The sequence below is a fragment of the Quercus robur genome, chromosome 2 (genome assembly GCF_932294415.1).
Source record: "Quercus robur chromosome 2, dhQueRobu3.1, whole genome shotgun sequence".
Classification (NCBI taxonomy): Eukaryota; Viridiplantae; Streptophyta; class Magnoliopsida; order Fagales; family Fagaceae; genus Quercus; species Quercus robur.
Genome location: NC_065535.1, coordinates 2,419,514 through 2,434,306, shown reverse-complemented (window position 1 = coordinate 2,434,306; position 14,793 = coordinate 2,419,514). Strand labels below are relative to the sequence as shown.

The following is a 14,793-nucleotide window of genomic DNA, read 5'->3' as shown; positions in this document are numbered from 1 at the left end:
CCATTTACGGCGTCCGTCAATTCCTTCCCCCTGCCGAGTATGGACAGTTATGACGGAATCAAGGACCCTCTCGATCACCTAGAGACCTTCAAGACCTTGATGCACCTTCAGGGAGTGGCAGACGCAATTATGTGTAGGGCATTCCCTACAACCCTGAAAGGCGCAGCAAGAATTTGGTTCAGCCGGCTAACACCAAACTCCATCGGCACCTTCAAGGAGCTGAGCGCTCAGTTCACTACACACTTCATCGGAGGACATCGGTATAAGAAATTCACGGCTTGTTTAATGAATATCAAGCAGAGAGAGGAGGAGACGCTACGGGCCTACATATCACGCTTCAATAAAGAAGCGCTCTCGATCGACGAAGCCGACGACAAGATATTGGTGGCAGCGTTCACGAACGGACTGAAGGGGGGTAAGTTTTTGTTCTCCCTATACAAAAACGACCCAAAGACCATGTCAGAGGTGCTTTACAGGGCCACCAAGTATATGAACGCTGAAGACGCACTATTAGCCCGAGAAGACAGACCCAAGAAAAGAGACAGACAAGAGGACCCCCGACAGGACCAGGGGCGGAAGAAAGGACGGATGGGAGATCGGAGGGAGGAGAGGCGTCCAAAACCAATGGGCGGAAGGTTCACGAGTTTCACTCCGTTGACCGCCCCGATAGACCAAGTCCTAATGCAGATTAAGGACGAAGGATCCCTGACGTTTCCGGGAAAGGAGAGAACGGATCAACCCCCGCAAGAACAACACCCCCGTCGAGAAAACGAGCGACCAAGGCCCCCATTAGGGGACATAAGGATGATAATTGGAGGGACAGGTGCGGCCGGATCGTCAAAAAAGGCTCGCAAAACATACCTTCGGATGGTACAGAATGTCCAGTTGGCGGGTACAGTACCAAAGATGGCAAGAAGGGAAGGCCCCATTATCGGGTTCTCGGAAGAGGATGCACGGCGCCTACACCATCCACACGACGATGCCCTCGTCGTCACCTTGCGGGCAGGCGACTACAATATCCACCGAGTGTTGGTCGACAACGGTAGTTCGGCCGACATCTTGTATTATCCGGCGTTCCAACAAATGAGGATTGACAGGGAGCAGCTAATACCGACAAACGCCCCGCTCGTTGGCTTCGGAGGGAGTAGAATATTCCTTTTGGGCGCAGTCACGTTATCGGTGACAGTAGGAGATTACCCCCAACAAATCACCAAGGATGTGACATTCTTGGTGGTCGATTGCTCGTCAGCCTACAATGCTATTATTGGACGACCCACGCTCAACTCGTGGAAGGCGGCAACATCAACCTACCACCTGATGATCAAGTTCCCAACGGAGTATGGGGTAGGAGAGCTACGCGGAAGTCAAATTGCTGCGCGAGAATGCTACGTAGCTATGATGGAGGTGGAAGACCAGATCCAGGCCTTGAACATAGAAGAACACCGAACGACGGCAGAACCCACAGAGGAGCTAGAGGAGATAACTCTTGACAGTTCCAATCCAGACCGAACCACCAAGATCGGAACGCATGCCAAACCCGCAATCCGTCAAGAGCTCGTAGCTTTCTTGAGAAGCAATAAGGATGTGTTCGCCTGGAGCCATGACGATATGCCAGGAATCGATCCCTCGGTCATGGTACATAAGTTGAATGTGTTGCCCTCGTTTCCACCCGTCCGACAAAAGAAGAGAGTATTCGCCCCAGAACGAGACCAAGCAATAGCGGAAGAGGTCCGCAAACTCCAAGGGGCAAGCTTCATCAGGGAAGTCTACTACCCTGATTGGCTGGCGAATGTGGTAATGGTGAAGAAAACGAGCGGCAAATGGCGGATGTGCGTGGACTTCACCGATCTTAACAAGGCATGCCCCAAAGATAGCTATCCCCTTCCAAGGGTCGACATCCTAGTAGACTCGACGGCTAAACACCAATTGCTAAGCTTCATGGATGCCTTCTCGGGTTATAACCAGATCCGCATGCACGAGGACGATCAGGAGAAGACTTCGTTTGTAACCAGTTAAGGACTCTTCTGTTACAAAGTAATGCCGTTCGGCCTGAAGAATGCAGGGGCAACATACCAGAGACTAATGAACAAGATGTTCGCACAGCAGATCGGGAGGAATGTCCAAGTCTATGTCGACGACATGCTGGTGAAGAGCCGGAAGGAGGAAGACCACTTGGAAGATCTCAAGGAAACATTCGGCACGCTTCGATCCTACAACATGAAACTCAATTCGGGAAAGTGTGCATTTGGTGTAACGGCAGGCAAATTCCTAGGATTCATGGTATCTCAAAGGGGGATTGAAGCTAACCCGGACAAAATCCGAGCCATAATGGAGATGGCCCCCCCGAGAAACGTGAAGGAAGTACAAAGCCTTAACGGCAAGGTTGCGGCATTGAATAGATTCGTGTCGAGAGCGACGGACAAGTGTTTACCCTTCTTTCGAACATTGAAAAAATCATTCGAGTGGACGAACGAGTGTCAGCGAGCCTTCGAGGAGTTAAAAACCTATCTATCTTCACCACCTCTACTGAGCCCCTCGCAACCAGGTGAAGAACTCTTCCTCTACTTGGCTGTCTCCCCGGTGGCCGTCAGCGCTGCCTTAATCAGAGAGGAGGACAGGGCACAGAAGCCCGTCTACTACGCCAGCCGGGCGCTCCGTGGTGCCGAGGAAAGATACCAACCTATGGAGAAACTCGCTTTTGCGTTGGTCACGGCGGCTCGCAAGCTCAAGCCCTACTTTCAAGCCCATACCGTGAACGTAATGACCGACAAGCCCTTGCGAAGGGCACTGAGTAATCCTGAAGCCGCGGGTCGACTGACGCTGTGGGCGATAGAATTGAGTGAGTTTGACATCAAGTACAGACCACGTGCGGCAATTAAAGGACAAGCTATAGCCGACTTCATAGCAGAATTTACGCGGGACGCGGACAAGGGGGCAGAAGAACCCCCCCAGTGGAACATCCACACCGACGGATCATCCAATAAGCGAGTTGGAGGAGCCGGCATAGTATTGCTGTCACCTGAAGGAGACAAGATTGAATGTATGGTCCGTCTCGACTTCCCCATTACCAACAATGAAGCAGAATACGAAGCGGTGGCGGCGGGGCTCGACCTAGCTAAAGCCGCCGGAGCTGAAAGTGTGGTCGTGCATTGCGACTCTTAAGTCGTGACCAATCAAGTAAACGGAGATTATGAATGCAAAGGGGAAAGGTTGAAGAGATATCTTGATCAAGTAAGGGCGAGAGTCGACGGGCTAAAAGCAATGTTCGTCCAGATCCCCAGGGGAGAAAATGAACTCGCCGATCGGCTAGCCAAAGCCGCTTCAGCGGAACATATGACGGCACCGGGTAATGTACTTTCCTTTGTACAAATCTTTCCGCTAATAGACCCCGACAACATGCAGGAGATACGCTCCAAAAGAAACTGGACTACGCAGATAACTTCATACTTAAAGGACGGGATATTGCCAGAAGAGAAGGAGGCAGCGAGAAAGCTAAAAGTCCGAGCGGCAAGATTCGTCTTGATAAAAGACATTCTTTACAAGAGAGGTTTCTCCCGTCCTTATCTAAGATGTCTCGGGGTTGAAGAGGCAGACTACGTAATGAGGGAAGTACACGAAGGAATATGCGGGAACCATTCCGGATCGCGCTCGTTAGTGCACAAACTGGTACGAGCTGGGTATTACTGGCCAACCATGCAGAAGGATGCCGAGTCATACGTTAAAAGCTGCGACAAATGCCAAAGGTTCAGCAATTTCATCGGGCAACCAGCGGAGGAGCTAACCCCTATAACGGCTCCATGGCCGTTCGCTCAGTGGGGACTAGATATCATGGGACCTTTCCCAACGGCGGTAAGGCAGCTGAAGTTCTTGGTAGTGGGTATCGACTACTTCACAAAGTGGGTAGAGGCGGAAGCCTTGGCCACCATTACAGAAAAGAACATTAGAAGCTTTGTCTGGCGGAGCATCGTATGTAGGTTCGGTATTCCTAGAGTTCTTGTCTCAGATAACGGGAGGCAGTTCGACAACGGCCACTTTCGGGATTTCTGCACACAGCTAGGAATAAAAAACCACTACTCATCACCCGCCCATCCTCAGGCTAACGGTCAGGTTGAGGTCACGAACCGATCCCTGCTAAAGATTATCAAGACTCGGCTCGAGGGGGCGAAGGGCATATGGCCAGAAGAATTGCCGAGCATACTGTGGGCATATAGGACAACGGCGAGGACTCCGACATGAGAGACACCATTTCGACTGACATACGGGAGCGAGGCAGTCATCCCAGCAGAAATTGGGCTCACAAGCTACAGGGTTCACAACCACGACGAGGGCAGGAATGACGAATCCATGAGGCTACATCTGGACCTTATAGATGAGGTCAGGTCGGCAGCAGAGCAAAGGATCGCTAGATACCAGGATCGCATGTCCAGACATTTCAACTCCCGGGTCCGACAAAGAAACTTCCAAGTAGGAGACCTCGTACTCAGGAGGGTCATGGGTGCAACTAGAGACCCTACACAGGGAAAACTCGGCCCCAATTGGGAAGGACCTTATAGAGTTACGTCGTGGAAAAGGAAAGGAACATACCACCTGGAGACAACAGACGGAGAAAAGCTACCGCATCCGTGGAATGCCGAGCATTTGAGGAAGTACTACCAGTAATAGTGACACAACAACCAGTTTTTTCTTTAAAGACTTTTTGGCATTACTAGCTGTTCTTTTAACTGTTTAACTATTTTTGCTACAATCTTGTCGTGCCTTTTTAAGCCCGGGGGGGGGCAGGCACTTTTCCCTTACACATTTCTATTAACTTTGATCTTTTGCTTGGATGCCATTGCAATTGCCCACAGAATAACACAAGTCCACAAAATGGACGGTTGCAAAATAAAGTCCATAAGATGGACGGATCCTTCTAAAGAATGATCACTTGAAATCCACAAGATGGACGGATATGCCTACGAGGATTATCACTTTCAACAAAGTGGACGGATCACTAAGGTGATCAAACATAAGCCCACAAAGTGGACGGATCACTAAGGTGATCAAACATAAGTCCACAAAGTGGACGGATCACTAAGGTGACGAATCATACGTCCACAAAGTGGACGGATCACTAAGGTGACGAATCATAAGTCCACAAAGTGGACGGATCACTAAGGTGATGAAACATAAGTCCACAAAGTGGACGGATCACTAAGGTGATGAAACTTAGGTCCACAAAGTGGACGGATCACTAAGGTGATGAAATATAAGTCCACAAAGTGGACGGATCACTAAGATGTTGAAACATAAGTCCACAAAGTGGACGGATCACTAAGGTGATGAAATATAAGTCCACAAAGTGGACGGATCACTAAGATGTTGAAATACATGAAATATAGTGGACGGACAACTAACTACGTTAAAATTTTTTACAAGTCCATTAAATAGGCATTACATTTAAAAAGTGATGTACAACGTCACAAAGCGGACGGTTCCTCATAACGAACCTCACGGATGTAATTGCTCAATCAACATAAGATAACAAGTCTGCAATGCGGACGGAGCATCACAGATAAACAAATATTCTCGCAAAAATCCTTCCTCAAGAAGGAGGACGGAGCTTTAAACAGAGTACCAAACAATTATAAAAAGCATATGTGAACATTAAGCCAAAAGCCCCAAAGGCAAATGTTTAATACAATTAAAAAGGACGGATTGTCTTGAAATATGAATAAAAAAATAATAATAATAATAAAAAAAAAAGAAAAAAAGAGAGAATGGACGGATTGTCCTCTAAACGAATTACATAGACGTTAGTCATCCTTCTGATCAGCAACTTGGACTTCCTTCGACGGGACGGACTCTCCGTCTCCTTGAGCAGCACCGTCGCCAAAGAGGTCCTCCGTATTTTCGGAGGCGACGGGGAGGGCAGAAGTCTGGGCTTGGTCCTCAAGTTTGACCATTGACAGATCCAGCTCTGGATAGGCCTTCTTGACTTGACGGAGAGAATCATCGAAGCCTTGAAGGAAGGAATCCGACAGCTCGCCCAAACAGGTCTCCGAGCATCGGTACTCCTCGACGGCTACCTCTTTCGCATGACGGATCTCTTCCTTGAGTTCTTTGATCTCAGCATCTTTTTTCTCTATGGCCGTCAGCGCAGAGGCCGTCTTCTCCTCCAGCTCCTTCCTCGCCTGCTCAGAAAGCTCCAGCTTCTTCTCCATCTTGGATCTCCATTTATGAAGTTGTCCGAGCTCTTCCTCCGTCTGCTCCGCCTTCGCGCGCACCCGGTCCAAGGTACTCTCACGGTGGAGACACCGGTCCAGTAGTCCCTTCATCATGACCAAGGACTGCGAATAGAAAAGAGACCGTCACATAATGTAAATAACAACGGGAATGGAAAATAAACTTATTCGACGGACATAACCAACCTGAGCGACGGCAAAGAGGCCCGTCTCCCCCATGGCCTCCGTCGAATGGTTTCCCAGATCTTCATAGTCTTCTGCCGTGATTATGGACGACAGCTTCTCCAAAGCATACTTGGAGTCATCACGGAGAAGGGAAGGAGGTCTCTCTTGCTTACTGTCTGGGGCCGTTATCAGTCCTTTACCCTTCCCCTGCTTCGCTGGGGTGACGGTCTTGTTACCCTCTGCCATTAAACCAATCACAGGTTCAAGAGAGACCTTTGGTTGCTTAAATGGACGGTCCGATTTTGATGTCGGTTTCCTCTTAATGGCTGAAGCCGGCACCTTAGGTACCACTTCGCCGGATTCCCTTTTCTTGACGGCTTGGGATTTAATCAAAGCTCTCCTTTTTGCGTCGTCCATCTCTGCAAATAGTGACGGATAAAATTAAAACTAAGTAAGGGCAGTTAGATGACAAAGTAAAGTTGACGGGCTTACGTCTATGAACTCGTTCGTCGTATCTAATTGCCTCCTGCGTGGGCTCAGGACCGTCACAGTACCAATGTATGGTCCTCGGGTTCACCAGCTTAGCCCAAGTCCTTTCCTCCGGCGTAGTTTTCCTGCAAATCTTTTCAAGGAAGCTAAACTCCTCAAGGCTGACTTGTGGGCGCCGTCTACCTGCAGAGAAAGATGATTAAGATATACACATAAAGCTGGACGGATATGAAAAGCAGTACAAAATTAACACGGATGCATACGTGTCTGATTTATCACTGCCCAAGTTGTGTCGACGGGCATGTACTCCGTCTCCCCTGGATGGTTCATCCATCTGTCACCCTCCAGGAAGAAGTACCGACTCTTCCAGTCTCTATTTGAGTCTGGGGTCTCAAAGATCACCTTCAACAAGGGGCTCCGACTAGCAAAACTATACATCCCCCTTGATCCAGAAATCTCGTCTGGACGGTAACAGTGAAGAAATTCACGGACCGTCAATTTCCTTTCCCCAGTTTGACATTGCACCGTAAAGAATCTCCATGGCTATGAAGACCCTCCAGGCGTTAGGGGATATCTGGGTGACGGACAACCCCAGATATTGTAAGAGTTCCCTATGAAGTGTAGAAAGCGGGAATCGAAGTCCAGCTTTCAATGCCTGCTCGTACACTCCGGCACCGTCTACCCCTTCATAGTAACACTCCTCCAACGCGTAAGGTAGACGGATGGAAACATAGTCAGGGATTTGGAAGTTAGTCCTGAAGGTGCTGAAGTGTTTCTCTCTGATGACGGATGTAAACCTATGCACCGTCTACTCTGGCAACATGATGAACTGCCTTAGTCCATCAGCACCTACAACGGACTCCAGTGCTTGATCCCCGTCGTCATCGGAACCCTCTATTTCAACTACCTCCACATCCTCATTTGTTGAGGATGAAGAGGAGGCAGACGGACTCCTATCTTCGCCGGGGCTCTCTTGGTCTTTATGACCGGACGGGTATACATCCTCGTATTCCGTCCCATCACGAACCACCGACTGGTTACTTGACGCACTAGACATTTCCTACAATTGACAATGAAACCTAAGACCGACGGGTTTGAAAGTGTTGACGGATATGGAAAGCCTAACAACAATGCAGGGACGGAAATGTAACTTTACTATAGTAAATTAGAAGCACTTACCAAACTTAGCAGAGGATAGGTGACGGTTGGCGTAATCAGTAGATATTCGTCCTCGACGGATTGCTCTGACAAGGTTGACGGCTTCGCTCTGACAAATGTTTTCTAAGTGAAAAGTGAAAAATGAAAGAGTGAGGCGCCTTATATATATAGGAGGTGCACGGAAGACGAAGCGACGCTTCGATCCTATACAACGACCATTCAGAGAGTGACACGTGGCATGCTTAATAAATGCTGACAACCTGTCAGTACGTACCAACAAGTTTGTAACCGTCAACTTGATGAATCTTCCTATGACGGGTTGATCCGTCTGGAACCGTCGTCCTATCTTGCGTGATTCCGTCAGAAAATGACCGTCATGCCCATACGTAAGGACCGTCACCCCATTGATCCTTTGACCTAAAAGGCGACGGACCATTGGGGTGAAGGGGGCAACTGAAGATGATGAAATATTGGGCCTGATGGGCTTACCTTAATGGGCCTGACGGATCGGGTCTCTTGGGCCTGTGTGAAGATGGTCCCAGCTTTGAAGGCCCATCACTGACTGACACAGTAAGGGCCCATGATCCGAAACGTCCATAGCCCAGAAAAACCCTAAGATCCAGAAATGGGAATCCTTGCTCACCACGCTTAGAAGAATTGGGAGTAGAGTCCCACATTGAAAAGATGTGGAAACCAAAAAGGAAAAGTCAACCCTTTATCACTATAAAAGGCCTAATACCCACAGAAATCGAGGTACGCTTTTAATGAACCCTCTCTAACGCACTAAGTAAAACATAGGAATTCTAACTTGACCGTCGGAGAGCCTTTGGCCGGCACCACACCGGTGCTCTCTGAAGGATTCTTTCGATTGTTTCGTCGTGCAGGTTCGATTCGAGTCGCGAGTATGGTGTGACCCATTGGTGACGATTTTTCGACGTCATCATATTGTATTTTGTAAGTGAAAGGAGAAATTGGAGTTTTTTTAAGTGCAAATTTCTTGATTGATGCCTCAAAAACTGTGTTTGAAATGGTGCCGACGGAAGCAGATTTCTTTCTTGATCATCAACGGTTATTTCTACAATTTTATGCGCAAGGCTTACCTTGCATCATTCCATTCTATTTGATGTAGTTTTGGTTTATTATTTTGTCTTTACATGCTCGGTAGCTTATTCATGATTAGGTTTTGGGTTTGTGCAGGTGTTGTTTTCTACTCAACACTGTCAGATTGTGGAACTTCGGTTTATTATTTACAGTGGGGCTATGGTTTGTCCATATATCTTTCTGAAATAGGACATGGTGTCATAGTTTCACTGATATGCTCTCCATCTTTTAAAAAAAAAAAAAAACTTAGCTTTGTGGGCACATAATTACAGGGAGAAGAGTAATACAGCCAAATGAGGTGTGTAATGAAGCATATTCATTTGTCGCCCAGTGTTCAATGATGAAATGTTTCTACCTCTCAAGTCGTATTCCAGTTTTTTTCATTTGATGCTTTTGTGGTGATTCACAATTGTGAGGAAAATCTGCATGATACAGTAACAATTGTCAACAGCTTGTGATATTTTTTACCTGGTTGTTTTTTTAGAGAGTTTCAATCTATAACGTATACTTATGATAGTAATTGGTTTTTTGGTGCAGGTGGTTTAGTACCTGATTGTGATTATTGTTGTTGCTTTCTTTTTTGGTTGGGCCGGCTATTTATCAAACTTTAATGAATACAATTATCCCTTTCTTTTTTGGTTGGGCCAACTATTTATCAAACTTTAACGAATACAATTCTCTCTCTCTCTCTCTCTCTCTCTCTCGTTGTGGTGTGATGCTACTTTAGCCATTACAAGCTAAATAGAACCTGTTGTTCCATTATAAAGCTGTAGCTGTGTTATACTATTCTGGCCCAAAAACAAATGAAAAAGAGGTCAGTTGTGTTGTCGATGTGGATTTGGCTTAAGGTGATAATCTGATAAATTTCTTTTACAAGGTCGTTGATAAAGGCTTGATAGTTGAAACCACCACTAAGATATAGGATTTAAAATATAATTTACCATCTTTTTAAAGTGAAATGGACCGACAAACCAAAATAAAGTGAATTAACTTATTCATTTTTTTTTTTTTCAAAAAAAAAAAACTTATTCATTATTTTTGTTGATATTTTTGCATTATTATTGTATATCATAGTTTATAATAAATGATAGAGGACCGGTAAAGTTTAAAAACAAAAATAATATGATATAATCTCTCAAAAAAAAAAATGTGATATAAAATTAAAAAAAGAAAAGAAAAGAAAAGAAAATAGTAAAAATATTTTAATGAAAGGATTCGAGTCGCAAGATTAACAATATATTATAATTATTATTATTTTTTTAAAATCTCAACACAAAATTTAATTTTAAAAATTTAATAAAATTCGGTACCTAATCTTTTGTTAATGTATCAAAATAATCTGATATTGATATACTTAATGACCAAAATAAAATATTATTTTTATGCCACATGTACAGTCATGTCAGCCAATAAAAAAAAAAAACCTGATAAGTATCAAAAACCCTAACCTCTAGCACGAACGATTTAGTGAATCACTAAGCTCCTTAAGCCTTCACTATCCCCTACAGAGACATCGGTGAATGACAGTGAGGAACGGCAGCGACGCCCAGAGGTGATTCCCGACAGTGATGCCGATTTTGGTATAATATCTCTCTCTCTTAGTTGAAATGCGTTTGATCCTAGTATAGTTTTTCTGTGTGAGGAAACAATAAAAAAAAAAAAAAAAAAAAAAAATTTGTAATGGATTTTTTTATCTGTAAAATTTTTGGGTTTTAGTTTTCTTGTTCATTGCCTGAGTTTAAAGAGCAAGCGTTTCTTTTTCTTCTCGCAACATTGTTTCCGAGTGTTTTAAATTGATTTTGTGCCCTTTTGCTTTTTTTTGCAGGTAATCAACTATTTTTTTTCTGCATCTCCTATAACATCATTCTTACAATAGCAAATGATCACGAGGAGTTGTGGATACAAAACAGAGTTTTGGCAGGCTTGAGAGAGAGAGAGAGAGAGAGAGATGTCGAGTGGGTTTCTGAGGAGGACGGAGATAGAGGGGAGAGGGAGAGGTCTGGTGGCGTCTCAGCCACTGAAGGCTGGCGAAATTGTTCTCAGGGACTCTCCCATCCTCCTCTACTCTGCTCTTCCTTTGATCAATCAATCCTCTGTCTATTGTTCCAACTGTTTTAGAACCTTATCCTCTTCTTCTTCCTCTTCGTCTTGTTCCCATCACCATGTATTCTGCAGCCAAAACTGTCTCTCTGCTGCACTCGCATCATCCCACTCTCCTTGGCTATGCCAAGCCCTTTCTCGCCTCCGAGATTGCGCCCCTCTCTTACTTGAACAACCTGTGGAGCAACAAGTCCAGGCCCGTTTCCTCGTGGCGGCGTACCATCTTGCCCTTTACTCCCCTTCCCAATTTCAGATTCTGCTCTCTCTCGAAGGCGCCCCTGACGCCACTGATACTGCCACTGCCCAATTATTGCATTCCCTAATCTCCTCCCTCTGCCCTCCTCCTTCTACTCTTCCAGTTCCGTTCTCGTTAGAGCTCACTGCTGCTCTGCTTGCCAAGGACAAGCTCAATGCCTTTGGTCTTATGGAGCCTTGTTCCTCGCATAATTCTGGCCAGCGTTCTGTTCGAGCTTATGGTATCTACCCGAATGCCTCTTTCTTCAACCATGATTGCCTTCCTAATGCTTGCCGTTTTGATTACGTTGACACTGCTCCTGACCACAACACTGACATTGTTGTTCGTATGATTCATGATGTTCCGCAAGGCAGGGAGATATGCTTAAGCTATTTCCCTGTGAACGAGAATTATGCCAGCAGGCAGAGAAGGTTGATGGAGGACTATGGCTTCACCTGTCATTGCGACCGCTGCAATGTTGAAGCCAATTGGTCTGATCATGAAAATGATAATGATGATGATGAAGATCTTGTCCAGGAAGAGGAGGAGGAGGAGGAGGAGGAAATGATGGATGAGGACAACCATGATCAAATGGAATCCTCTAAAGGACAAGGGGATACCGATTTCCCTCATGCCTATTTCTTTATTAGATATATGTGTGATAGAGAGAATTGCGGGGGCACACTAGCTCCTTTGCCCCCCAAGGATGATGGTACTGCCTCTAACATTATGGAATGTAATGTATGTGGCAACCTCAAGGATGACCAAATGACTGATGCTAGTGGAGTAGAAGACGAGCATTCGATGGATGATTGAGCTATGTTACCTGCCTTTGTTAGCATTGCTGTCTTCTAATATCTGAACCTTTTCGTATCACATCTTTTTTCTTTCAATTTTTCTTGCTTTTCCCTCACTTTGAAATCACTTTTTCTTTCAATTACTATGATGTTATTCCAGTTTTTCATGACTTGTAAAATGAATTGCGGCTCTAAGTAGCTCTTGCTAATATATATATATATTTTTGATAGGTAGTTCTTGCTAATAATTAATTGCGGAACCCTTCCTTTATATCTTAAATTTGTTAGTATCATAGGGGGTATTTCTTTCATGAACATTGCTTTCTAATCATCATTGATATTGTTGTACATAGACGTGACTTTGGAACTAATAATAAGTCTCAAATCATCTTTGGTGTGAACCTTGTATCCGTCATTCAAGTTAGCCTTTCTTCCCATTGATTGCAAGGCAATGTGTTTTAAATTATCACTCGGTTAATTGTTCTTTACATTGCTTTTCTTTTTTCTTAGTCAATATTTTGATTATATTGGTGTGGTTTGTATTAGAAGTGGTTGTAGTTATAGGTTGTTTTACCATGGTTATATGGTTGTCATCTTTAAGCATAGTATGAAAAAGGTGTTGTGGCTAATCATGGAATATATTCATTTTGTAGACATGTTGGAATTTTTATTTATTTTGAGTTATGTGCTATTATGGATTTATGTTTTCAGTCAACTACCAGTTTGTTTTATGCACTTTGGATGTTTGTTTTAAGTTATGTTGTGTATTGACAAGTTTGATGTGTCATGTAATTTGACTTTTGAGTACTCTAGATGATTGCCAACAGGTTTGAATGGATGTTTTTGTTTAGTGTCATTTTATGATACCCAGGTTTTTATGTATCATGTATGTTTCCTTATTGTCTTTGTGATTTGGTACTTCTTAATGCCAAAAAATATGGATGATTGCCAACAGGTTTGAATGGATGTTTTGGTTGAGTGTCATTTTATGATACCCAGGTTTTTAGGTATCCTGTATATTTTCCTTACTGTCTTTGCAATTTGGTACTTCTTAATGCCAAAAAATATGGATGATTGCCAACAGGTTTGAATGGATGTTTTTGTTTGGTATCATTTTATGATATCCAAGTTTTTATGTGTCATGTATATTTTCTTTATTGTCTTTGCAATTTGGTACTTCTTAATGCCAAAAAAATAAGTATGAAGAATAAAGGTGAAAAGAACAAGCAGGAATAATCATCTAGTCCTGAAATTGATTGCCATAGTTGATAACTTGATATTGTAAACTCAAAATTACATTGTTTGAAAAATAGTACATTAGTTGGTCTATAAGCTATCCAACACACTACCGTATAAACTATGGTAGTCTCATTAGTTTGACTCCTCTATTACCTACATCTAAACTATGTACATTAGTCTTCTCTGTGTTTTTGGGTGTAAGTCATTCAAGTCTGCCAACATTCACAATTTCATCTCTTTTAGGCTCACTCTCCACAAAAACACCTAGCATCATTGTTCTGCAAGCTTCTGTATGAGCTACTTAAAGTCATTTTTAACCTAGCACATATAGATAACAATTTTGTTTCAAATGAACAGCCATAAAAAATCCACAATAACAGCCATAACAATTTAGTTTCATAGTACAGCTTACTACAATGATCAAGATATCTTTGTTCTCTAAAAAATATTTGGTTATTTACTGCTCTTACCTATTCATCAACTTCAAAGGTGATCTATGAGAACAATAAATTGTACATAATACGTATGCTGCCACCACTTCATTAAAATGGTCAGCAGGCAGAATGCTATATTTAAAAGAGTGCATTCATTTGTCTCTCATCAACAACTAGATTAGCAGAGATAGCGATTGCATCTGATCTGACGTTGTCCCCCTGGCTGTTGCTAAAACTATTTCTGTATCCAAATCCTGCATTAATAATCGAAAGAAAAAAAATGTATTCAGGACATAACCTAGTAGGATATATATATACATATATGTCTGGCCAAGCAACCTCTTCCAGTTCATACCTTCATTCATAAGCAAAGTGAAGGAATCTTTTAGGGAACTCAAGTGACTATTTTTCAGCATGTACAACATACAAACCATTACAATTCAGAGAGAGTGCCCCCAAAAAAAAAAATGTAGAAGAAGATACACTTACTGTATGAGAAAGAGTTGACAAGATCGGTAAAGAGCTGAGTTTGTGATTAATTACTGCAAAAATACACCAAGAAGAAGAAGAAGAAGAAGACCTTTCCAGACCACGACAGTACATTCTTTTGAACTAATTACTAGTTTGCACGGGCAAGGCACGTGCTGCCCCTTTAGTGAGAAAATTAATATAGTTTTTTTTTTTGGTTGAAGAAATATGAAATCATGTACTTAAATTTAAAATAGCTATTTGAATATCTATTTACTATGACAATTTCTTAGAACCTATTTACTAAATGTAATATCTACTCACCAAAAATGTTACAAAGAATGTTATCATCTTTCCACAATATATAAATTTTCGCAATGAATGTT

General features: G+C 43.5%; 2 protein-coding genes across 8 annotated transcripts in view; both read left to right on the top strand.

The window, feature by feature from the left end:
- LOC126709224 (uncharacterized) overlaps positions 1–9,794 on the top strand; it is a 44,255-nt gene extending 34,461 nt beyond the window's left edge. For all 5 annotated transcript variants that reach the window (XM_050409446.1, XM_050409438.1, XM_050409367.1 and 2 more), the window contains one exon: positions 9,231–9,794. The gene's annotated coding sequence lies outside the window, so the exon portion shown is untranslated. The remainder of the gene's footprint in view (positions 1–9,230) is intronic.
- LOC126709285 (histone-lysine N-methyltransferase ASHR2) overlaps positions 1–12,496 on the top strand; it is a 31,913-nt gene extending 19,417 nt beyond the window's left edge. Inside the window, exons 1-2 of one of the 3 annotated variants that reach the window (XM_050409466.1) lie at positions 10,572–10,714; positions 10,960–12,496. In XM_050409466.1, the coding sequence (XP_050265423.1) occupies positions 11,083–12,285 (1,203 nt within the window). In that variant the 5' untranslated portion in view covers positions 10,572–10,714; positions 10,960–11,082 and the 3' untranslated portion in view covers positions 12,286–12,496. Of the gene's footprint in view, positions 1–10,571; positions 10,715–10,959 lie in introns of those variants that run through there. The other 2 variants (XM_050409483.1, XM_050409476.1) reach the window with 2 other exon arrangements.
- The last annotated feature ends 2,297 nt before the right edge of the window (positions 12,497–14,793 follow it).